Genomic DNA, 27134 nt, shown 5'->3' on the forward strand with positions numbered 1-27134 from the left:
GTGATGGTTAAACCTAATAACACCATAAATGTTTGTCTACTTGGACTCAAAGGTCAAATGTCACGGTCACTGTGACCTCCTAAACTAATTTTGGCCATGACAGTTCATATGATTAGTTTGACAAAATTCTTTACACAAATGTCAAATAAGATAAAATGATAAAGTGAGGACATTTTATATGCAAAAGGTCAAAGGTCAACTTCACAGTGACATGATATTCTACAAAAGATGTTCTGAACATTATTCAACAGCACAGCTCAGGAACAACAACTTGACTGATGCGCGGAGGCATACAAACGCGATGCGTTCATTCTAGTTTTTATTTATGGTTTAGTTTAAGGGTATTTATTTCCTGTGTTTTGGTAATCACCATCCATAGATTAGGATGGCAGCAGGGCCAGGAGTGTCAGGATGACCCAAAAGCAAGAGACATCAATGGATGAAGTTATATAAATGGTAGAAACAGGCAAAGTCAAGAGAACACCAGGTTTAGGGAAACACAACTGTCCTCAATTGTATTGAATTGGACCTGGGTGGGAGCACTGTTTTTTAGACAGAATGAATTGATCCTTGAACTTAAATAGGTTCATATATTTGCCCCAGAAGCCCCGAATGATTAGGAACGTGGGAATCATACCCTGGGCTCCATGAGGGTATGCCTTAAGTTTAACAGATGTCTTGTTCTGGAGCAGATGGGGTTTTGGGATGTTTTGTTTTCATGGTGACTTTCGCCTGCAGAGATTTTTAATGAGTCCATGACCAAAGGTCAAGAGGTCAGCGAATCATGATGAATCTTGCTTCAGGGACCATCCACACCAAATCCACTACTATCTGGTCAGAAGCTATCTGTATCATGCTCTGTACCAAAGTGTTGGTTAGACACAACAACCAACAAACCGACTGACGTCACACTCTGTATACCAGGACACTATAAGAGAAGAAAGAGTCGAGCTCTTTCATAGTTTATCCATGTGGGAAATCTTTGCTGATAGTTTCATGTTGTTGTTGGCATGTTCTTACATACCAGTTTGCCTGCGCGCACTCTACCCGATTATCTCAAAAGATCCTAACAGAAATGTTTAATGGCCCAAGCTATACAGGCAGCTGTATCTCCACACACTTACAGTAGGCTATATGTGTAGAAAATATTTCATATCAGGGAAGGGCTAACCTAGCTAACGCTATGCCTGATTAACAATTATATTCTATGAGCAGATAGGTAGCTAGTTAAAAAATGTACACTGTAACTCAACAACTTTGATATGACAATTTTTATTCATTCTGAGGAGATGCTAGTTACCATCATTACCACCCACCTGCTACCACCCACACTAGAACACCGGAATATCTATTGTTTTACTATTATGTCATATTGAAAAATTGCAATGCTCATTTGTCTTTTGGATCTCAGGCTAGACTGAACGGCGGGCTAACATACGACCATAGCTAGGTCAGTCAGAACATGGTGCTACTATTAACTAGCATTCTATTCAGAAAGCAGGCCTGAAAAGTCAAATGCTGCGCTGGTATCTGGAGACTCTGGCCAATGGATAGGGTTATAGCACCAGCTTGATGCCGGGAGACTGAATGGACATGATTGAAGATTGACCAAACTGCATCTTTTCGTTATGCAGAGTGGACATATATGAATTTGACACATTCATTTTGTAAACTGATTTAACCCTGATGGTTTTCTATTTGTTTGGTTTCATATTGCTTTTTAACATTTAAATCAATGGCAAGTGTGGTTTGTTTTCCCCCAAAAGGGGCCGGGAATGTTTTGAAAGCCAAAGTTCGCAATTGTGCCGGTCTGATGAATTGCGAATGACCAGGGTCCTCCACAGGCCTAGGCGGATGTATTGCTTGAGCTGTTAGTGAGCTAGAGGTACATGAATAGCAGGGAAAGTGAAACATGAGTAGTTGGGTATGGTAAGTGATGACAACAATGTGCTGTGCTCACAGTACACAGCCACTGAGCCTGCTCTTCAAAAGCTTGCTAACTCAGTAGCACTAAGCACACAGCCACTGACCCAAAGAACAAGTGTGCCGCAGTGACAGACTGTCGTTCAGCTGCTAACTGAGTACCACAAAGCAGAGAGTCCCTGAGCCCAATAAAAGAGCCACTGCACCAGCAACACACTCCTGTAGCAGCTAACGTTAGCATTAAGCACACAGCCCCTGAGCTGAACAGAGCTGTGGTGGTAGCAACAGCCACCTTTGGCAGCTAACTTTGGCTGCTGTTTTGCTTGTGTTTACATGATTGTGAAATTCGGCATTTAACAGAATTGTTTGTTTCTGTACTTTTTGGTCTAAAAAGCAAAGTGAGCGTTTGCATGAAAACACTTCCCAGCTGACCAGCAAGAGCAACGAGGAAGTCTATGTCTGTGTAGTCCGGCAGTGCGGGTGCTTTTGTTTTGGAGGAGCGGCTCTGGAGGGAGTAGGTGGGATTTTTTCGGTTGGAAAATTTAGCTTGCTTTTGCTGGTTTCTACAGTCTTACCACGACCAGCTTTAAATTACCTATTTAACTCACCAACAAATGAAAGGAATCATATGCATGTATGGAGCATATAAAATATGATAAGCTGCTGCTGGCCCGAGCAAATCACGCCGCACTCTCAAAATAACAGGATGTGACATAAAATATCCTGGAGAAATCTACTTTGAAGTGCAGAGAGTACAGTATTCCTCTTAGAACAGCTTCCTCTGCAGAGCATGAGCAGTGGGGGAACAGATGCCACTGACCTATATTTCTCCATTCCACAAGCTCATATGCTGGACGAGAGGTGAGGGAGGCTGACAGTGAGCCAAGAAAACAGACCTGAAGTGGGGGGGAGGGGGATGTATGAGCCAGTTTCATATGGAACACACAAGCAGGATGCTTCCTGCATGTATTCTAGCTTCATGCATTTATTCATACAGTCAAGATCCAATACATAAGTCACTACACTATGAGCATCTTAAAAGAAAAAAGAAAAATACAGTGATTTATTTCATCTTAAAAGAAATCTTCAGATCCCTCGTTACATCTCTTTGCTGTCCTGTTGCAGAAAGTGATCACACATTGTGTTCTTTGATAAGGATTAATGTGCAGGCTACAGGTTACAGTTCAAGGTATGAGGTGATTTATTTTTTAGTCCTGTGTTCTGTCAGTTGGAATGTGTTCCACCTGTAACAGCTTGATCCTGGATGTTGTGGTGAAGACAGGTCTCTGTAAAGATGCGGGCAAAACAGTCTGTGATTTCCTATTGTTTGGTCCGTTTGTCTATTTAAAACTGACAAAGAAGAAGACACTGTGATTGATTATGTGCTATTTTGAGTTCATTGATGTATGTGGCGAGTGAAGGCTAGCCCGTGTTGTCTGATCCCACAGAAAGAGCTACTGTAGCACAAATTGCTGAAAAACTTCATGCCTGTTCTGATAGAAAGGTGTCAGAACACACAGTGCATCGGTTACATGCTGGCATTCCGACATCCCAAAAGTCTGACATACCGCCATTCCGACATGTCACCATTCCGACATACCACTATTCCGACATGCGAACGTCCCGGCATTCCGACAAAGTTTCACCATAATCCGCAAACCCATAACCCTAACCCTAACCCTAACCCTTTTAAAAGATGTGTCGGAATGGCAAGACATTTAAAAAAGAAATAAATACCATCATTCCGACCTTAGGAGGCAAAAAATGTCGGAATGATGGGATGTTTCATTAAAGGTTTAAGTGTTGCCATTCCGACAATTAGGGCCTAATGTCGGAATGGCGTTATGTCGGAATGGCGGTTGCCTCCCCAGTGCATCGTAGCTTGCTGCATATGGGGCTGCTTAGCTGCAGACAGGTCAGAGTGCCCATGATGACCCCTGTCCTCAATGGGCCCGTGAGCATCAGCGCTGGACCACAGAGCCATGGAAGAAGGTGTGCTTCTTTGACATCATGTGGATAGAGGGGGCGATAGGGCGCTGCCCTCCATGAGCCACAAATAAAGACAGTAACTGATTTATTATTATTATCATCATTATCAGAATGTTTTAAACTATATAGTATTTTCAAGACAGTGTGTCCCGTTTCTGAATACCTTCAGTTGCAGCAGCAAGCCATGTACGTCCCTTTTTGTGACTTCAGTGGGTTGAAAATCGCCCAGATCGTTCTCATATACTTCTATAATAAGGCTTTTTTTTCTAACAGACACAGCAATGGAATCTCATCCCATTTCACCTGAGTTGCGTCCACTTTTTTGTTACTTGTGTCTTTTCCTTGCGTCTTGGCCCCTCCCACCAAGGACTCATGGAGAGGTGTGAGGACATCATGGGAGGGGAGAGGAAACAAGAAAATACTTAATAAGAGAAATGGGACATCTCATTTCTCTTATTAAGTATTTTCTTGTTTCTTCTTTCCTGTGAAGCGTCACTTAATGTGATGTCTGTTTCTGATGACGGATGCAGTTGATCACAGCTGGATCAGCTGTCAGTTGGCTTTAACAGCTGTAGAGACTTTTGATGAATTTGTCTGGGCACAACCCCATGCCCAAACCCCATTATCTATACATAACTTTTTAATAATAACACAGAACTAAGAATTGTTGAGAGATTTAAATAATAAATTATGTTTGACTGATATGCTTCGTGCATAACTGCGCACAGCTGTGTTAACGGAGAGACACACTCATATTGTTTCTCATAGTGCAGGTAATGTGATTTTTTCCTCTTTAATGAGATGTATTATTTCAGCCACCAGCAGCCCATCTCATATTAATCACAATGTTCAGTTTTATGTCCAAGGATATACCTGTGATCTGCACATCACTACCGTGATAGAAGCAAACGTGTGTCTGCAGTTTAAAGTGTAATCAGGGTTGGGAGGGAGTCATGCTATGCGGGGTCGAGGTGAAGTGACTCTGCTGTCCTGACATTGGTCGGGAGTTGGTTCTACCACTGAGGTGCCAGAACAGAGAAGAGTTGTGACTTCGCTGAGTGACCTTTGTTTGCTCTCAGTGATGGTGGTACCAGCCGGCCAGCGGATGTAGTGGAGCGAAGTGCTCGCGCTTTTCTCATCTCTGGAGAAACTAACAGCTGGATCTGCATCTGCTCTGTCTGGTTTTGTTGTTTGTGCCAGTTCAGCTCGCAATCTTAATCAGTCATCGGACATATCAGTTGGAATGTGATGCACCTGCTGATATCCTGATTATTAATTTTTGTGCAAACAAAGCTTCTGTTGTTCACACGCAAAGCTCAAACTGCGCCTGTGATTTTCTGTCTGTTACCTGTTTAACAAACACCTGCACTCTGGTCTGTATTGACACTGTGTGCTGTGTCCTGCTCAGAGGCACAGGAACCATTTCGACTGGAAAAATGTGTTCATATTATTGATTCACTATCTGCCTTTGTATTTATTGATATTCTGATTGTGAAATCGTCATTTAATAAGCCAGAATGTGATGATGGTGTCTTTTGAAAGCTGGAAACTATTTTCAAGCTTCAGGGAAAATTGCAATGATGTAACATAACAAAGCCGACACTCAGGACTGATCAGCCTCACGTGTGTTTAACAGACCATGGAAAGAAAAATGTTTCTAATAAATGAAGAAAGTTGTTTGTGGTGCTTTTGTTGCTGACACATTTTAACTCAGTGGTGAATCAAAATATAAAAGGTGATGGTGATTCACTTGAGTTTAATCTGTTATCTGTCTTCACTCCGGTACAAAACTCCAGTCCACCAAGCGTCCACCAAGCATGGCTTCTGGTGTTATAATAAAAACTCACAGTTGTGTCTCTGGACTAGAGAGTGCAGACAGGCAGAGTGTCTGCAGGGAGGGCCACGACTCCATGCAAACCCAGCTTGAATGAAGAAACACAAGGCGGCCTGCTGTACGCTCTCTCTCGTCCAGGAGAGAAAGACTCTCCAGGAGCGAAAAGAGGCTAAGCAGCGGTGGAGCGATGCTTCCAAGCAAACTAATCACATTTGTTGCAGCCCGTGTCACTGTGATGTGCAGTTACATTTCTGGGTAGGTCAGGCTACGCCGATCCAAGCAATTAAATACAACGCATCTTCTTCTGGTGTAATGTTTCCACAATGAGAGCTATTGAAGCTAATGAAATCAAACATGTTGGAAGAACAACTTTCCAGGTCGAGAGATCATGTGAGCATGTGAATGGCACCAGGTTAAACGCGTTAGTGCAGCCCTCCCAGAACCTACATGGAGTATATTTCCCTTTTTCAACATCCCCTCACTCATCGATCCTCGTTTGAAAGGGCAGTCATTCTGGTCTGCCATCTTGCAGGAAAACCCAAAGCTCAGGGCCAAGGAGCGATCTCTGAGGAGCGATGAGCGAGGACACATGAGAGCAGCCTTCATGGAAGTCTTTTTACCAGCCACCACGCCCCCCTTACTGGACATCAGTTAATGACTGGACACTGCAGCAGATTGACTGATTTGATACATTTCAACTAGGGCTGTCATTATAATGGGTTAATTTTGATTAATTTATTATAGAAATAATGCCCCTTGACCAGCGGCTTTGTCAACATGATGGAGGAAGAAGACTAAAGCCCCACTCCAGCCAGAGTGTTAACATACGTTCTTAAACCAAGAAGAACAAGGGATGTGGCTAAAATATCTTGTTGACTAGTTTAATCTACAACAATGCATCACACTGTGTGTCCAGTTTTTTATTAACTACCTGCTATAGCTCAATAACTCCCCTCTGGAAGGGTTGTCAGGACAAGAACGGCGGATACAACTCGAGTCACTTTATGAATTTTATTTTCTCTCACACAATAAACACTCACACACTAGGTAGCCTGACTGCTACAGCTACGCTAGCTTACCGACAGTCACCTTATTAATTAGTCGGTTAGTGACGTTAATCAGTTAGGTTGTAAACCTGCAATGTAAGCACAAAGACAAAACCCAGAATTAACCACTGAAACTATACACTCATCATTAACTCTTGATTTGAAACACTAGCAATGCTAGTTTACAGACACTCACCGGCAAGGCGTAGTAGTCCTGACCATCAATTGAATGAAAATGAAACTAAAAAGTGAGACACCTGCGCTTTGTGCCTAATTGCTCATGCACACACACACACACACAGCCTGGCGACCAGGAATTATAACGGAACAAACCTGTAACCTGGTGTGATTTTATATGAAATATAAGCAAAAAATATGGCTGTGCATTCGGGATAAGGTGATAAATGTACGCACGTATTGCCTCAAATACCCACAAACATGATCATAACATCTATCACTTATATATATATAAACACATATACACACATACACACACACACACATATATACATATACATACATACACATATATATACATATACATATACATACAGCAATTGTTACACCTGCTGGAAAGTTCTACACTGTGTAAGACCCATGTTATGTTTGTAGCGTGGCTGTCCTGTGAGAACCACTATCTGTGAAAAGTCAGAAAGACAGGCTTTATAGATCTGAAGAAGGATATTGCCAACACATAAAGGAACACTTCTTTCTTCAGTTTATTAGAAACATTCAAAGTGAACAAATCTAGAGATTCATGGTTTTCACTAGACAGGAAGGGGAGGAAAAATTGTAATCTGAAAAGTAACTAGTAACTAAATCTGTCAGATGTACAAAAGTACATCTGACAGACAGTTTAAAGTAAAATATTTGCCTCTGAGATGTAGTTGAGTAGAAGCATAAAGAAGTATAAAATGGAAATACACAAGTAAAGTGAGTACATTTATTGTATAGGCCTAATAGTTTAATGAATTGCACATTCAACAATATAACACTCGTAGTTGGGTTTGAGATATTACTGATGATGATATGGATGAAGATCCTAACATTATTCAGATTCTACACATTGAACATCAGTTATGACAATAGCCAGAATAATAAGTTGTAATTATTCCAATCCTTTAACCTTGAATTATGTTTTGAATGTAAAAGAAGTTTTCTGAGATTTTTTGTCAGTGGCACAATGACAGCATGTAACAATAGAATCAACCACACCTTTTATGTACTTGTTCTGAATGTAAATCTTCCTGAAGCTAGGGCTGGCCTTTGGGGCTTTTGTTCAGGCCTGTAGGTTCAGAGCTGTCTGACCTCTGACATTGTGAATATGGCTGAGGAGATTGTATGTGTGTTGTAAGAAACACCTCCTTCATTCAATTGTTTACTAACTCTTGTCCTCTATTCACCTGTTTTGATTTAGTTTCTTTGTCTCCCCAACATGCCCTAATGAGGTTACCACTTATATTGAATAAGCTGATTGGTTCATAGCTAGATGAATCCTCTCTCTTTTAAAGGAAGGAAGAAAGGAAAGGAGTGAATGAACGATAGAAAGGCTGGACAGAAAGACAAGAAAACTACTGTTAGTGAGTAATCCCTGGTAGACAAGGGAAGGAAGTCTGCAAACAGAGGCCCTCTGTGTGCGTGTGTGTGTGTGTGTGTGTGTTTGTGCGTGTGTGTGTGTGTGTGTGTGTGTGTGTGTGTGTTTGTGCGTGTGTGTGTGTGTGTGTGCGTGTGTGTGTGTGTGTGTGTGTGTGTGTGTGTGTGTGTGTGTGCGTGTGAACGTGCGTGTGTGTGTGTGTGTGTGTGTGTGGCTCAGCTCCCAGTAGGAGTGGGTTGACTTGAAGAGATCTCCCTGTGTTGGGCTCCAAGTGGGGCCCTCCTCCATCACGCTGCTCTACTTAGCATTAGCTGAGCGAGCGCCTGCCTCTGTGTACCAGTGAATCAGGGTATTAAGCTGCATGATAAAGCCCATGATGCTGCAGGCCGCATTCAACTCCCACTGAGCATCTCACTGCAGTTCTCTGTGGACACTTTACCGCCTTCAATTACACGTCCGCTTTCTGCCTACACATGCACCTCACTTCTCTGTGCTACTCTTTAATGGGACACCACAGAGCCTGGAGGGCTGTGAGAAAACATTTGGGGAGGAATTCCAATGCGACAGAGCTGCAGAGTGTTGGTGTGCAAAACAGACTTGTCTGTATTTGAGTTTTCATCTCTTTCTTGTTAAGGCTCAATGAGAAATGTCTCAGAGCAATTTTAGGTGGTCCCATTTTCCCCAAGAGATATGCAGTGTTATTACCAGCCTTTTATTGACTTGTAGGTCTCATTTACATGGCTTAGTTGTACCCTTTCAATCCATCTCTCTACCTGTTACATGATGTAGGCTTCTCATGCGAGGTTAGGATAGGATCGCCCTCATTAATCTGCCATCCCCACTCTTCAACCTCTAGTAGCAGAGAGAGTGCAGAGGCTGAGGGCTTGTTTAGTTGAATGTTACTGTGTTAAGCCCGTATGGAGTAAAACTGCCAAAATCAAATATGAAGAAATTAATAAAAGAGTCTTTATTTAAAGTGACATAAATGAATGTTTCTGCTTTATTTAGCTTTTGTATTTATTTAACTTTGTAATAATGCCCCTACTTATGTACTTTCTCATTTACTTTTCCATTTTATCTATTCATTTGTTCATTTTAGATATATTTATTTATGCATTTACATTTTTATTTTTGTCTGAAGCTATTCAGAAAACTCAGCCTGACTCAGATGTATTTGTAACTGTGCTTTTTTCTCACAGTCCCGCCCTTCTGTTGGTTTTGTCTCAGATTTTTAATGTTCTATACACTTGGAACTATTGTTACGTCTCTGAAAAGAAAAGCCAGCAGCACAGTTTGAATTAATGTTCAATGCAGCAGTACCAGTATTGACTTTATAAGATAGATAAGCAGCGCCCAAAACAACAAAAACGTTAGTTTGCAAAGCAACCCTAAACTTCCCTGGCCAAAAAAAAGAAAATGTAAATAAATGACAAGCATCTAACCTAAAGTCCGAACCAATAAACATGAGAAAAAAGAATTCAATTAGTCCTACTGACTGCTACTACAAGTTGCTTGTATTTACAGATTAATATTTACAATTCACAATGTACAGTTAACAGGCTCAGAACCACACCAGTCTGTCAAACCCACTAAATATGTGCACAATACACAAATGTATCAAAGACTGGTTCATAGTTACTCTACTCACAGGTTCACTCATAACACACACAGTCCTACCTCATGGATAATAACCATTTATGGTACTGCAGAAGACATAAAAAAAAAAAAAAATCCTCCAGAGGCCTCCATTATAAAGTTTAAAGTAAAAAGTTTTGTATTTCATGGTCATCAGACAAAATCCCTTTCTAAGAAGGAACATAACAAAATTGTACCAGATAGTAAAAAGCAGCAGTGACAGGTTATAAGAGCAGACAGAAGCATGGTTAAAACTTTATATAAGTCTCTATTTTTTTCTTTATTAAAAACGTAAAGATAGAAAAAAGTGTGGCACACTGCAAGAGATAAAACTAACACAGGTGAGTGAACTAAAACAGGAGTTCGTATGTATATACAGTATATATTGTAGGTCATATACTTATGTATGACAGAAAGAAGATGTGAGTTTGGGGATCTGGCCTTTCAAACAAGGAGATATTCTAAATTCAGTGGGAGGATCATGATATCAAAATGCTTTGAAACTGGCTGATTTTTGTACATTCTGGGGATGGATAAGTACCCAAAATCAAAAGAATGTTGTACAAGGCAATAAGGTAGAGAGGTAACCAGGCACCAGCCCGTGTTTTACTTTAAAGGTCAGGGTGAGTACTTTGAATTCACTCTGGCAGATATTGAGAGCCGGTGGAGAGAGATCAGAATTGGAGTGATTGTGATGAAATCTTCTGGTTGGGATTCTGGTGAGAATGACTGAGGTAGACCAGAAGAAAGAAACTTCCTGTGCTGCTAAACACAGAATTAAACCATTGAGAGAGCAAACTGTTTTTTGTGTATGCAGTGAGTAAGCAGCTTTTTTTTAAAAAACGTGCCATCTCGGGATCTTTTCCTCCCATATACTTGTGATATGTAGCTGTTACATGGCCAAGTGAAAACTGTGAAAACAGGCTGATAGTGTTGGTGTCTCTGGTAAACAGTTTGTCTTCTCAGCTGCACAGCTCTGCTCTCTGAGTGCTCCTGACAGGACTGGATATGCACTGGTAAAATGCCACCAGCCCATAGTACACAGTGTAACACTGTGACAGGTCAGTGGTGAAAGCGCTGCAGCCAGCCATTCAGCATGTCTAAAGCAGACATTTGCATAACCAGCAGAGCCCTGTGCAGGGTTTATCCCTGGCTATCTTCCACAGACCACTAGAGCACTTTGATTTGCTCAGCTGAGAGATCAACCGCAGCTTTATTACTTTAACTTTATTTCATGGTTTGGATTGAACTGCTGCGTTATAATTGGTCTTTTGTGATTGCTCAAGCTGGCTATAATAAACATAGACTAGCTGTTTCTCATTTAGTTTGCTGCGATGAGGAGAATTCATATGGTAGTTTAGAGCTGAGCTCAGTGGGAGCATCATAAACGTGTTTCCTTCCACATGCCAGCTTTCATCACCCTCAGCGCCATCCTCACCCCCCTCAGGTCATGAAAACTATTTTCATTTCTTCGTTCTCATTATCAAATCAAATTAGCATGGTCATTGAACCATGGGTTATGGGGATATTTGCAGCATTCACTGCCTGTTTATCTATGTATTTATTCATTGGGAATCTATTAGAGCTGCTCCTGCCTCAGCTGTTTATGACTTTAAACTCTCTGATATCTTCCTGTCTTCTGTTGTGTCCATTGACAGCTGCCAATCCTCGTGTCGTCTGTGGTCAGTCTGTACTTCCTGGAGTGGACAGATGTGTTTAAGCCGGTGAAGTCTGGCTTCAACTGCCATGACCGCAGCTTGAGCCTTCCCTACATCGACCCCAACCACGAGGTCATCCCCCTTCTGATGCTGCTCAGCCTGGCTTTCGCCGGACCAGCCATCACAGTAAGGATTAGAAATGAACACTGCAGACAGAAAACTATGAGACAGAAAACTATGACGCTAACCTTCTGGTTATTTACATACAGTACCTGAATGACACATCATTAATAACATGTTGAATAAAACACAAAGTGAGTGGCTGATAATCCCACACGTGTTAAACCTGTACATTTGAAATGTTTTTCCTTTGCAGACTTGCAGTTTTAAGTGAGTCAGCAGCAGCTGTGCTTGTTTCCCTGATCACACTGTTTATCCTGCTGTAATATTTTCATGCCATATTGGAGCTGCTTTGCTCTGCTGACATTACAGTAGTTTGCATTTAAACATACCAGCTTTTTGAACAGAAGTGAGTACACATTGTTTTTCACTCCTTTTGATACACTGAATTGATTTTTGTATTCTGATGATCATGCTTGCTAGCCAGCTAAGCTAGTGTCTAAGCTAGCTAGCTAGTTAGCTGACTGGCAAAGTCTGAATGCAGAATTCAGTTGAATGGTGCGTTCAGACCGAAAGCGAGGTTAATTATTCGCATTACGTACAAAGTCATTGAAAAGACGTGAATAGGCGAAATTTGCGTCATTGAGTTGAAGATATTGAACTCAACCAAGGACTTCCCGTGATGCTGCGTCGCGAAAGCCTATCGGTGTTGACATTCACACTGACATCATGACGTTAACGTCTGTACGTTCATGAACACCGATGGAGGAGGGGATAGCTATCACTAATCGTGGCCGTTTGCGGACACCTACAACAACAACATGTCTTCTCGTACCAAGAAAGGGCAAAAAAGGAGCTGGTGTGGAGGAAAATAAGCAAGGAAGTCAGACTGCCTGGTAAAAGAAAATTGCATGTTATATCCAGCCAGCATATCTAACTTGTATGTACATTAGTCGTACTTACATGTATGTTGTCATTCAATATTTAGAAGATGAAGATTTTTTATTGACACATACAATTACACTCAGTACAACGTAATGAAACCCATCCCTGAGGAGCAGAGAGCTGCCACTGTATTGCCCCAGGACCAACTCCAGGGGCTGGTATTTAACAATTCTGATCTGATCTGAAAATTGGGTATTTCAAAGCAGATCCAAAGATTTCTGATCCTGAACATTCAAATTCAGATTTGGTAATCCAATCCTGCTTTTCTATCTGGATGAAATGCTGCTTTTGAGTATTTCAAACTTTAGGACGAATATCCCAGGCTTCACTTCTCACAGATATTGTTATCCAAGATGTTCATTACACTTAAACTCTAAATTTAATGTGCCCTTCAAACGCGACAGTGTTTCAATTTTAAGTGCCCCCTTTTATGAGAGGACGCTCATCATAACACATATTTACATGCTCATTTCAGTATAATGTTACCTTTGCTGTAGGGATCCAGTTTACTAGTGATGCTTTGCGTTCAGTGGCATTGCTGGGAGTGAGTGTACTCTGGAAGCAGACAGTAAGAGGGGATGAGGTTATCTTTATGATATTGTTAGTAACCCACATTTGCCACAGAAATAAAATAGCTTAATGTGTGCAAAAGCATGATAACCACAACACTGTAGCCTACTGTAACTCAGCCCTAGTACAGTTGTAGGAACTGCATAATTAATAATATCAGCTATAATGTCATATTTCCAAAGTCGCTGCACAGATTTAGCTTACTTTGGTACTGCAAAATCATAGGTTGGTGTCAATGTATGCGTAATTCCAATTTATTCCCTTTTAATAGATTAACCGTAGACCAACACCTTCAGCAACAAAGTCAGCTAGCTTGCTAGTCTGATAGCTGATTAACATAGAAGTCAATGGAACCAAGTTAGCGTGTGTTAACCTTACTAAAGCCTAGCTAGCGATCACTACGCCCTCGTTTGAAGTATGTGACAATTCAAGTAGCTGGCTCACATGACATGTTGGTTGCCATTTGTTCAGTATAACAAATGCTACATGCACCCAGAGGACAGCACATGGAGAACAGCAAACTACACACAGAAAGGCTCTGCCCAAAGAAATCGAAACCCACAACCAGTGTTGGGGGTAATGCATTATAAAGTAATATCTTAGAGTACTCAGATTACTTTTTTTTACATAATAATAATTAACAAGTAATCCTTTATTTAGTTGTCTTCAAATAAGTCATCCGTTACTTTAATAATCTCACTGTACTTCCCTGTTCCTTTTGTTGCCACAGTAAACAAGATGGCAAAAAGAAAATTGACCTTCTTAAGTGATTCATTGGTTTCATATTGAAACATGATCTACTGGAGGATATAAGAAACCATGTGTTCTTGTTTTCATAGAGGCAGCTGATAAAACTGTATGTGTGGTTTAATATCGCTGTCTGATCGTCAGCAGCCATAAGACTGCACAGCTGCTACCTGTCAGGTTCCTTCAGTTCCTGACAGTGATATGAAATCATTGGCGCCCCTGTACCGACTTGTAATCAAACACAAAAGATTATTAAAGCGGTGTGAAGGGGGTTATGTGTCTGTGTTTTTAGCCTGCAGAGTTACAGATTTGCGGTCGTAGAATATGTTATCTAATATTGATAGAGTCAACGGATTTAAAAGGAAGACATGCTTCCTCAGGTCAATATAGACCTGTTTTGTGCTTGTATGCAGCAATGGTGTGTTTTGTGGGTGGAGCCAAACTGGTGGCAGAAAGTGACAGCTCTGTGAAAGATTCTAGCTAGCAGTGTCAGGTTTTAATGGCAAAGAACAACATTTTGGATCATAAGGACGCCTTCTACAATTATTCTAATGGTTTGCCAGCAGAAGACAGGTTGTGGTACATGATCCTGTACCTTATTACTAATACCATAATGTGAAAATACTCAACAATTGAAAGTCCTGCATTCAAACCTTCGTTAAGTAAAAGTATGTGTTCTGACTAGCTCTACACCATGACAAATAACAACAAATTAAAGCAGGAAAACAGGTACTTATTTATAACTTAATTCTGTCAGTAGTGGTAGCGTGCATGCAGAATAGAGTGTCAAGTGCTGTGTGGTAGGAAAAAGCAGGAAAAAGGCTGGAGTGCTCTGGAGCAGAGGATCCTGATTGTGCTCTGCATGTAGGAAAAGGGAGATTAAGGCAACACAGGTTCATCAACATGTTCACAAGTTACATGAGAGCCTCACTGTTTTTTAGACGACTACACAACAATGCTAGCTCAGTAACATGAGAGTCCACCACAGTGTTTGCAACAGCAGCAGACTGGACACACTCTGAACTACATACATCTGACACAAGTGACTCTACACACGAGTGTAGTATGACTTTAACAGGTTATAATGACATAGCTGCATTCTGAAATTAAATAGCTCTCCTCTGAGATCAGCTCCCCCACTGTGTGACGACCTGTGAACCTGGCCTGAAAGGAAGACCCAACAACCGGCAAAAGAGCCAGTACTTCATCTCCAGAACTGAACTGGTGCCGCTCAGCCTGCCTATCACAGACATGCTTGATCTTCATCTGAGCTGCAGCCAAATTCTCCCTTGCCAACTCACCTGCCAAATCCAGCCTATGCCTGAACCCATTAATATACTCCAAATTTTTATGTTGGACTGCTATGGGACCATGCCCAGAATGTGCAGAAACCAAGTCATTGGGGCTAGAGCCTGTACTTCCCTGTGTAACATGCCTGGCTGCCAACATCAACCGTGCCAAACCCTCCTCCCAATCTCTGCCTAACTCTGTGCAACACATGCAGCAGTGACTTCAGTGGCTGGTGAAAACGCTCTCGCGCCCCCTCACTTTGTGCATGCTAGGCTGACGACTGATAGTGCTTCACCTGAAGTTCACCAGGTCCATCAGCAGTAGAAACCCCAGCATGCATGACAACTTGCAGCCTGCCCAGTACCCAAAAGAGGCAGGGGCAAGTACTATCAGCAGTAGGGGTGTGCAGAGCAGCCGATATTTGTATCTGTATTTGTATTTGTTGAGGGGGTGAAAGTATTTGTATTTGTATTCGAGTAAAATTCAAAATAGGCGTAAAAATATATATTTTTTTTGAGTTACACTTCTAATTTTCGTTATAGTGTAAGTATTCTTTAATTATCCATTATAATAATTCTGGATATGCAATATTGGTTGATGTTTTTCCATAAATCCAGCAATGAACATGTAACAAGGAATGTCATTGAAAAGAAAATAACATAACAGCCATTACCTCATCCATGGTTAAACAACAACTAATAAAATATCATTGTGAACATTATGAACCCCACCACCACCCGTCCTTGTTGGAGGACGTTGAACAGACAGAATAAAAACAAATAATACTTAAAAGAACTGTTCTTTCTAATGCACAGAGCTCCAAGAACTAAACTTGATCTGTAAATAATATGACATAGTAGCCTATAGCTAACGGTCATGATGCTTCTGGCCTCTACCTGGTCTTTTTACTAAACTTAACCAACTCCTTTCTTCATTGCCTAAAACCCAACCATAGCACCGAGCAAAGAATGTTTTTTCTCCCCCGGTCTGCTGTCAGCAGGGTCGCCGGCTGCAGCAGCCTCGCGCCCGTGAAGTGGGCTCAAGCCGCGTTCAGCCGCGCTCGAGCGGAGCGGGGGAGAGAAACAATGCGTATTTCTTTTACTCTGTGGAAGATCTCCCAACGGAGTGAGGGACAAAGCAAGTGGGACAGATCTGCCCAGTCCCTGAGCAGCGCGCGTTTCACAGACAAGCCACAACGCAGAGTGCAAACAACGTCACCTGGTTCAGCAGCACCATGGACAGCTGCGGGGGCGGGGGGGTCGGAACAGCGGTGTTTTGACGCCCCCACCCCCGACTCCTGAACGTCACTCACTCACTCATCCGGGCATGTACTGCGGTCTCATGAGGAAACGTAGCTTTTTGATATGATGTTTTTCTTGTTCCCGAATACAAATATTTTTTAAAGTATTTGTTCGAAATAAGTATTTGTAAAAAACACGTTATTTGTGCCTTTCTGAATACCGTATTCGGGTTCGGCTCCACCCCTAATCAGCAGTAATGTAAAGTAATGTTACGTCCCCAGGGAGGTCTAGGGGCTGTCGGGAGTAACACATTACAAAAGAAAGCTTAAAGTGAAACTCTCGCCAAAAAGCAACCGAGGCTTTATTTATGATTGGGTATGAGTCAAACCTTCACGTACAAGCACACTCATGACCAAAGAGGCACTTTTAAGATTTACCGTAGTTTCGTTTTGGGGCAAGCTCATTTTGAACGGGAGTACATAGGGCATACCACGACGGCATCAAAATGTCTATTTTTAGACCACTAAGAAGGCTCCACACATCATGAAACTTTACTGGTAGCATCACCAGGGTCTCTACTCATGACACGAGCAGTAAGAACATTGTTTGTGTACACAAAGTGTGTGAAAAAGACGGTTTTGAACTACTTACGCTTAGCTACTGGGACTCCGGCGCGCCGCCGCCATTCCAGGCAAAAAGTGTCGATCTCCGAGTGCGGCCATCATGACGGAGAGTAACGGTGGGACGCTCTGTAATATGTGGCTCCCTTGTCAACATGGACGTCAGTGTTGCTTTTGACTAACGACAGAACAACGAATTATCCGCGAATTCATCTGGAAATAAGCCCGAGGAGCGTCCCACCGTTACTCTCCGTCATGATGGCCGCACTCGGAGATCGACACTTTTTGCCTGGAATGGCGGCGGCGCGCCGGAGTCCCAGTAGCTAAGCGTAAGTAGTTCAAAACCGTCTTTTTCACACACTTTGTGTACACAAACAATGTTCTTACTGCTCGTGTCATGAGTAGAGACCCTGGTGATGCTACCAGTAAAGTTTCATGATGTGTGGAGCCTTCTTAGTGGTCTAAAAATAGACATTTTGATGCCGTCGTGGTATGCCCTATGTACTCCCGTTCAAAATGAGCTTGCCCCAAAACGAAACTACGGTAAATCTTAAAAGTGTCTCTTTGGTCATGAGTGTGCTTGTACGTGAAGGTTTGACTCATACCCAATCATAAATAAAGCCTCGGTTGCTTTTTGGCGAGAGTTTCACTTTAACTCCCAAATCAGTTTTCAGGTTTTATTATGTTACCCAAAAAACAAAGATTTACCCTTTAAACACACAAAGTGAAAATGCAAACAGAAAACTAACTTCAGTCTGCTCCCACTCTTGAAACACACACGCAGCATAGACACTGCTGGATGACCCACTGGCTCCAGCATTGACACTGCTCTCTTCTTCATGAAGCACACATCATGGACCCTGTTGGATGACCCACTGGTTCCAGCCACAACTCCAGCCCCAGCTTATATCTTGCCCTGATTACTAACTGGAGACAGCCATGCACAATCACCTGCTCCAGCAACACCTGGAGGACACAGAAGCACTGAAGAGAGCAGCCATACACACACATACCCATACACACACATACACACACACACACACACACACACACACACAACTACTGACGGCTCTTGGGCTGTAACAAGTAAAAAGAAAAAAGTACTAATTCTGCAGTATAGTGTTCCCTGTCAGTATTTTACTATTATATCTGATGTTCTCGATTAATATTACTGCTGTATCAATATGCATGTTGCATTATACTGTAATTGTTTAAGGTTGAGCTCATTTTAACTACTTTATATACTATGCATATATATTATTCAGTTACCTAATGGCAAGTTATATGGCAGTAATCTTTTAATGTAACATATCGCTTTCAAATGTAACACTACCCAATGCTGCCCAGGACCTTCCTGCTGTGAGGTGACAGTGCTAACCACTGAGCCATGGTGCTATGTTCTTTATAGTCTTTTCTTGTTTTTCTATCTTACGCTCTGCACCTGGTGTCTCAATTCTAGAACAAGTTATCACATCTGGGTACATGAAGCCTCACCTGGAGTACAGTAATACCCAGTGGCCTCAAACACACTGACTCTTTCACACAGCTACACACCCACACACAGAATGAAAAGCCCTTGCCTTTGGCATGGACTCCTTGTTCCCCACAGAATACAACAGATGTCCCCACATTGTAGACAAGGAAGGTCTGAGTTGAGCTGTAGGTCAGCAGGACAGGCCCCTCCAGGCCACGGACTCCTGCTGACTATTGATCGCTATTATCAGCTATGATCCTGTCCACCTCGGGTGGACTGTCTATCTTGGCATGCACATGTAGAGCTTGCCAACTATGTTATCATTGCCTTGGAGGATTTTGAGGACCCACAGACACACACACACACACGCACACCAGTGCATTCCAAATGCTTCATTGCATGAAACTGCATGAGCTAACACTAAATATAGGTCCTTTTACATGCTAATGCTAAAAAGACTGATAATTATGTACTTTACATTGTCCTGTCCTAACAGGTGCACCAAAACTTACTGAAGGTTCAAGGAAATGCCAATCAAACTCAGTTTGTACAAACCCACAAGTCATGAGTAAACAGGCGACCTAAGCAAAAACACCTGTGTGGGTGAACATGTGTGGATTTAGGGGGATCTATTGGCAGAAATGGAAGATACGTTTAATAATGTTTTCATTAGTATGATCACCTTAACCCAATAATTATTGTGTTTTCTTACCTTAGACTGAGCCTTTTATATCTACAAAGGGTACAGAGAACAGTGCCCTACAGAAGAGGGATATTCAGTTTTTTATTCAGTCTGTAACCACACTACTAGATCTGACACAATGGACCTTTTAATAGTCACACATAATCCATTACCATGGCAACCAGATTCCCATTCTAGGTTATGTGTCAAGGTCAACATCATCAGCATGGATAGTGATAACATGCATATAGCTGTTACATTCCCACTGAAGAAGGAGTGAGAGCGACTGCTTAGCGACAGGAGTGCGCCTGCGTCAGCTTGGAGGATGTAGTGGCCGCTGAGGTGCAGCCTCTGCTGTAGTCATACGTCATCCTGTTACAGAAACAGTTGAGTTTTTATGAACTTAAGCACAAAATTAAGTTATTTATTTAAAAAAATATTTGGCAAACAGTGTGGCTGGTCACCACTGTCTACTTACTCAGCAAAAACATTTCAATGTCATAGAAATGCCAGAATACAGTGAGGTGGGGCTTGAAGTCAGACTTTGAAAGCCGATCTCCATCTTGATAAAAGTGATCAAGGATATGAAAACATGTATAGAAGAAAGAATCATTTTCTTTACACTGAGATTATACTAAAGGATGTAATAAATCCAGCCTCTTCATTCACCACAATGTTCATTAGACCTGACTCTTCCTCACCAAGAACTCTCCTTGTGCAGACTTTAGTCATGCTTCATGTGGACTACAGCAGCTCCTCTGAAGCACAGCGATAAGTCCTTTCCTTATTCAAACTGCAGGGTATGATTGCAGTAAGCTGATTTTTGTCAGAAAATCACTTGCTCAACAACATTTTGTGCTGACAAAAAACAGGCTAAGCTTTAAATACTTAAATACATCTAACTGATGAGCGTTTCTGACAGCTTAGAGAAGCAACACAGCACAGCCGCTGTTCTCATTCACTCTCCTCGAACAGTCTCCAAATGTTTCCATTTCTTCTGTTTGTTCATAATGGCCACTTTGTAACCCCCTTGTCTACAGTCTTTGTTGACCTCAAAGGGGCACTTCACAAAAACTAATACAAAAACTTCATTTGTCTATTTTCTGTTCTTTATGCAAATTGCTTTGGGTTTGTTTGGGAGATAAATTAACCATAATTCAAGCCCCGCACTATAAAAGTAAAGATCTCTGCAATTTCAATGAATTACTGCAAGACACTGACCACTACAATTTGGTCAATGTTGCCTTAGCTTTGATTAAACTTTTTTCCCTAAAACATGCAGATGATGTTGGATAGTTCTCCTGGTTATCAGGCACATCTGGCACCTGGTCATTTTGAAATCAAATCCATCCATTATACAGTTTCTTAAATAATTTAACTTGCTAATTTTAGACTTGAAAAGCTGATGACTTTAACCCAGATTAGACATGGCACATCTGCATTGCATTGTTGATCACTGTCGTTCTACGCGATGCTCATGCAGAGCAGATCGAGCCAGGCAGGAGGTCAGTTAGAGGAACAGCATAGAGCTAACGGTAGATTTTCCAATTCAAACACCCTGTGCAGACTCGTCACAACAGCACAACAGAGTCAGAAAAAATAGCAATACACACTTGAACAAACACACTTAAAGCATACAAAAAAGAAACCATCTAACTACGTAGCTCGTGGTAGCAGCAGAAAAATAAAGAAGAAATTGTGAAAAATAAACAAAATTTGAGCAAGTCAACACAATCAGGCAGGCACAACACTTTGCTTCTGAAACACTCCTGGTGGGGTATGAAGCCGCATGGAGGATGGAACAAGTCTGCACCACACACACACATCGTCATAAAGACGTGCCCGGTGTAATCAAGCTGTTACACTGAATACCAATGGGGATACCGAATGGTGGATCTGCAGCAGAATTCAGATCAATGTAGTGTGTGATGCAGACAGCACTGCTAGTTACGTGAGTTTGCTAGTAAAGTTTTCAGCCAGAAAATACTGTTGTATTGTTATGCGGATCTTCATGATTCGTGTGGGTCATATTTTCAGGTCGGAAATCCAGAATACCAGATCAATCAGGAAAAAACACTTCCCTGAAAACTAGGCATTGGAATTCAAGAGGGTAGAATTGGACTAAAATAAAAAAAGGCTCAAAATAGATAATATAATACAATAAATGATCTGTGTGCTTATACAGCTTATGCAGTGTTTATGTAAATGTGCAATAAGCAAAAAATTCCTGAGATATAAATACAGTTTACGTATTTTATATACAGGTGCAATAATCAACTTTGAGATATTAACATGGTTAAAATCTTCATTTATTACAAGAGCAGTGTTGGAAGGTGCAAGTCTGTGACGGTGGAGTGAATGATGTCACGTGAAGTGCGCACTGCCACTGCCGACGATGCAGTGTAAACAGTGACAATACCAGCTGAGAACGTAGAGGGAGGTAGATAGAATGGCCTCAGTCCGACAGCTAACAGGTCAATATCGGACGTGCATATTTTTGCTTTCATGGAAACATGCCCTGGGTGACACCATTTGGAATTAACAAAGACAAAGACATTGTTCTTCTTCTGATGTCTTGGTATCTCCTTTTCACTTCATCCACTGTTCGCCTGTTTTTTCCAACAGCATTAACTTTTTCACCGATTTTCTCCCACACGGCGTTCCTCTGCGCGACCGTCAGATTCCTTTGCTGCAGCTCATTGAAATGTTTATTCACTTCCTCTACCAACACTTCTAATTCCAAAGGGTCCAATTTCACTTTGCGCTTTCGCTCTCTCAAACTCGCCATGCTGAAAACCATGAAACACGCTAAACCCTCATTTAAATAGGCGTGTCTCCAACGCGTTTGCACCTGTTGTCATTAACGCAATCTCTTAGTAAATTGCCCGCAAACCGCGGCTCAACCCCACACGCAAATTTCTAGATTGCCCACGCAGATTAGTACAAGCAATTTGGGATCTTAGTAGATCCGGCCCAAAGAGTCTTCCCAGAAGCTCACCATCTGAAGCCAAGGTAGCCATGTGTCTCACCAGCAAGATGGGAAAACTCAACTCTCTGACATCGATCCAAGTCATGCACATCTCACGAAGCTCCCTCTGGCAGCAATCAGATGTTTTGTTTTTTTTCATTTATTTACCCTCACATATATTTGACTCCTCATATCAGCTGACAACACATTCTTCCTCAGAGATGCACCTCTGCAACTTGTGTAGCAGAAGAAGACCTGAGGCTTCCCTGTCCTCACATCTGTATGCCTCTCACGGGCTGCCGAGCGATCAAGTGCTTTGACTGTCACTCTGTGTTAGCGCTGCTGCCTGCCCTCGAGCCGAGCTCTAGACTGTGACCAAACTGGTAGTATTCCGGTGGCATATGCTACCACTTTTTGAGTGTGTGACTTTAAATTTTACATGGTCACATTTGTGCTAGTGATCAAAACTGAGAGAACATCACCGTGCAGAGTGGGAGGTGCCCAACAGTTTGAGACGTAGGGGTGGTGCTAGTTAAATTCAATTAGACACCTAAACACTCACATGAGCACACCTTGCAAGAATGATAGCTGTTTCTGTTACTTTTTCCATTCTAAAATTAGTAAGTATTAAGGGTGCTCCGATCAGGATTTTAGGGGCGGATCACTGATCGCTGGAAGCGGTATCGGCCGGTACAGATCACTGATCACAGATCAATAGGATGTTTCTCCTCTTCATTATCATCCATATTTGTTAGCTGTTAGTGGCATAGTAAAATCACCATTAACATGTTGAGGAAATAAATGAAAATATTTATTTTTTATTGCTTTGAAAATATAGTAGGAAAGGGTTTAACATAAAATCTAAAGTTATCTGTAAACTGTAAAAACTCTGTGTCTCATTTTACATGATTTACTCTTTTTCATTCTCATTTGTCTCAGTCTTTGCACTGAGGTCTTTGAAGCCACGACTCCACCAACTGGTCACTGCTGGTGCCTGGTTACTTCAGATTAATAAAATGTACACAGATGCAGTCTCAGTGTCTGTAACTCCAAACTCAAAGTACTTTCACCTACAAACTGTACTTAGCTAAAATACTTAAAGGTGCACTATGTAGTTCGTTTTTCATTGTTCATTTATTCACTGAATAAACAAACTGACCTTAAAGAACAACACAATTTCATACTGTTTTACTTTGTTTATATGTGGCGGACCCTGCCACCTCTCTAGCTTTAAACAGTGTACTGGGACCTTATTTTCCTCTGAGAACAGCTCGTTTATTCAGTCATGGAAAAAAGGAAAAGTTTGTATTATTACCTCACTAATGTTGTAAATATCAAAATTCTGAGTTTGAATTTCTTCTCAAAAACTGCAGGGTTAGGGTTAGGGGTGGGATTAACCCTTTAAGTACATTTATTGATTGAAAACGTGTTGTGTTGTCACATAAAACTGCAGTTTATTGTTTAACTTGCGGCGTTATGTTTGTTTTTTCTCACTGCAACTCAGAACCACAGCAAGTCGGTGCACCACGCTAATCTCCATTTTATTTCGGTCTGCTTACTCATGAGATCATGTGTGAGCCTGGCTTCAGTGTGCAGAGCCATGAAGCCAGTGCACTGAAGCCACACCTCCACTGCTGTACAGAGCGCTGTTCACTGTTTATTCAATATGTATTAATATTGAATTGGTCGTATGTCCAAATGACACCAAATTCGAGACTGCACATCCTTGGGTCCTCAGTAACAGACTTAGATCAGATGAACGGACAGCGAATCCTTGCTTTATAGTTAGATTTGGATGGGTTTGTTTTAAATGTCCTTGAACAGTAGAGGTGCTGGTCCTAATAAATAACAACTTTTTCAACAACACCAGTGGATTTTGCTCATTTGACTTTTTTAACTCTTAAAACTGTTGTGGGCTGGGTACTAGGGATGTAACGATATACCAGATTTCGTGCAATTAAAAACTGCTATTTCTACTAACATATCACATGGTTATTTTGCTCGTAGTGTTCATGGATCTAACAAGGGGAATCAGTGTAAATACATTTTATCTCTTTGTCATTGTTTGCTGTTTGGACAGCAGATGGCGCAATCATTCTGCTCAAGAAGACTCCCCTCATTATGGCTCCCATCTGAGTTACTATAAGACCCGCCCTACTCCACCTCTGAGTGGTTTTCTTTATTGGTTGCATCCTCTGTGCTTGACTCAAACTACTAACTCACACAGTAGCTCTGGTAATGTCCATTTTCGTTTGAAATGTGGTAACACACCGACCTCTTCGGCCTCTCTCCCAGTCTACTGCTGCCACTGTCGGGATCACTCATACTCCACTCTTCACTGCAAGAGTGACTCTAGGCTCGTTAGGTGGAGCAAACAGGCCAGCTGTCAGCATGGCGGGCCGCTGGGCTGTCCTGTCACTGCTCCACCACCCGGCCTATCTGCTTCACCTAACAAGCCCAAAGAAACTGCAGCTGCGATGGGAAACTATGGCTGTTTGTTTATACACACCAACCGTGAGAAAAACATCAACCCATTAACACCAGACAGCCACTGAACATACAGTTAACACATAATAACATGTCAGTTACGCTGACAGAGATTTTGTGGCCCTGGTCGTCTGCTGGACAACAAGAGGGAGGGAGATCAGTGGGACCCTCCTGCTGTACAACCGGAGGTGGGGAGGGATTGTTACTGGATGCTGGCTGCTGTATTGTTTTGCAATTATACATAGTCCAATCATTCACTGGCAAAAACAATTCATGGCTACTTTTTGTACATGCAAAGGTCATGACCGGTTACTTTTATTTTACTAGAGATGGAAAGCAGAGGTAGGGGTCCTGGTTAGCTCAGTTGGTAGCGCAGGTGTCCCATGTACAGAGGCCCTGTCCTCGCTGCAGCGGCCCAGGGTTGGAGTCCGACCTGTGTGCTGCGTCTCCTCCCCCCCTCTCTCCCATTTCCTCTTCACCTCTCTGAGCTGTCCTGGAAAATAAATCCATAAAGGCCAAAAAATAAATAAATAAAAACATTTTAAAAAGAAGGAAAGCAGAGGTAGCTCAAGCAAAAACAAAGTCATGTTTTTCTTTTTCTTTTTTAATATCGTGAATCATAAATATTGTATCCTGGACTATTTATCATGACCATATCATACCATGAGTTTTTGGTATTGTTACATCCCTACTCGGTAATGTTGAAGAACAACTCAGGAAAATGTGCAGGGTTTCTGTGGTGTTGTGTTATATTGATCTCTTTGACTATCTGCTATATTTTCTCTCAGATCAACCTGTTGTGCTTTGTTAAACTATTCCCACTCTCTCCCCTGTATGGCATGTAATGTAGAGGTTGAGTGGTCAAAATGCTTATATACTGCACTGAATACACTCTGACCATTTGTTATGTGTGCCTCTGGTGTGTGTGTGCTCTGCGCGCTCTCTCTCTCTCCCCCTCCTCCCTCTCTACCTGAGCACACCTGAGTGTGATCGGTGATTTGGCTGGAGTGGGGGAAGGGATAAGAGGGCGCAGGGACAGGTGAGCCTTGTCACACACACGAGCAGCAGCGCACTGGTGAGGAGTTTGTTTGAACCTGTTGTTTGTAAAGGTTGATTCCTAAGCCTTCACGCACGCTTGGGTGCGGGGGCTTTGTGCGGGTGGTGTATGTTGTTAGGTTTGGGTTGGAGGTTGCCGGTGGTCCTGTTTTCGGGTTTTCTTTGTTATGTTTTATTTTCGACGCAGGCAGGTGAAGGGGGAGACGCAGGGAGCGACAGCCCACTGCACGGCTGGTCCACCGTCTCTTCATCCTTTTGTTCTTTTTTGCCGGGACCTCCAGCCCCTTTTTGTTTATTTTTATGTTAATCAATTCAATAAAATCATTCGCTTTGAATCTGAATCCTCTGTGTGGAGTCCATTCTATGTTGCGCCACCAAATCCCTGGTTTTCGAGCTATAGGTTGATCGGAACTGAGGGAGGCCGTAACACCATTAAACAGTAAAAATGACCGACTGTGATGGGTTCTCAATACCAATCCCTTGTCTGTAAATGAAACAAATTGATATTAATTCCAGAAAGAGAGAAATGACGACAAAATGTCCGTCTTATGCTTGAGAAAAATATGATAAACATTTCACAGATAAACCCTGGTTCACCCTATCGTACAGGCCACGCTTGGATCAAACCAGAGCGTGTACTGCCATAGATATACCGCAGCCGATCGAGCTGTGGAACACCACCCACATCAATCAGATAATCCCAGCGGGTTACAATGTCCTGAGACTCATTCATTACTGTTTTACATCTGTCTCCAAGCATGATGTAAAAATATTAAAACGCATATAGAAATATGTATATCACAAATAATCAAAAATACAATAGAATGGTTAGACCAGCAGGAGTCTAGGGTGTAGTCTGCCTCTCACCCAGTGTATGCAGGAATAAGATGCCCATTGAGAAACAGCAGGTATGGAAACTATGATGGTAAAACTTGAGGGACAAAAATAGGATTTTGAAAAGTGAGGGGACACGCCTGCCCTCTTCTGGAAAGGAAATCATGCACTGTCAACCACGCACATGTGACAGGTGTGTTCTGTGTTTTGTTAACAGATAATGATTGGGGAGGCCATCCTATTCTGCTGCATGTCTCGGAGGAAGAGTGGTGCTGGGGCGGAGGCTAACATCAACGCTGCTGGCTGCAACTTCAACTCCTTCATACGCAGAGCCGTCCGCTTCGTTGGTACGCTGATATTTCTTTTTCTAACACAAAGTATGGCAACTGAAATGGAGAAATGCACAGACTGCCAAGCTTAG

General features: G+C 42.0%; 1 protein-coding gene across 1 annotated transcript in view; it reads left to right on the plus strand.

Moving 5' to 3' along the window:
• The window catches only part of plppr4b (phospholipid phosphatase related 4b), a 59016-nt gene that overhangs the window by 12946 nt on the left and 18936 nt on the right, over positions 1–27134 (plus strand). Inside the window, exons 2-3 of the mRNA XM_084340366.1 lie at positions 11680–11865; positions 26931–27060. Of these exons, the coding sequence (XP_084196492.1) occupies positions 11680–11865; positions 26931–27060 (316 nt within the window). The remainder of the gene's footprint in view (positions 1–11679; positions 11866–26930; positions 27061–27134) is intronic.

The sequence above is a fragment of the Pagrus pagrus genome (genome assembly GCF_965226575.1).
Source record: "Pagrus pagrus genome assembly, chromosome: 20".
Lineage (NCBI taxonomy): Eukaryota > Metazoa > Chordata > Actinopteri > Spariformes > Sparidae > Pagrus > Pagrus pagrus.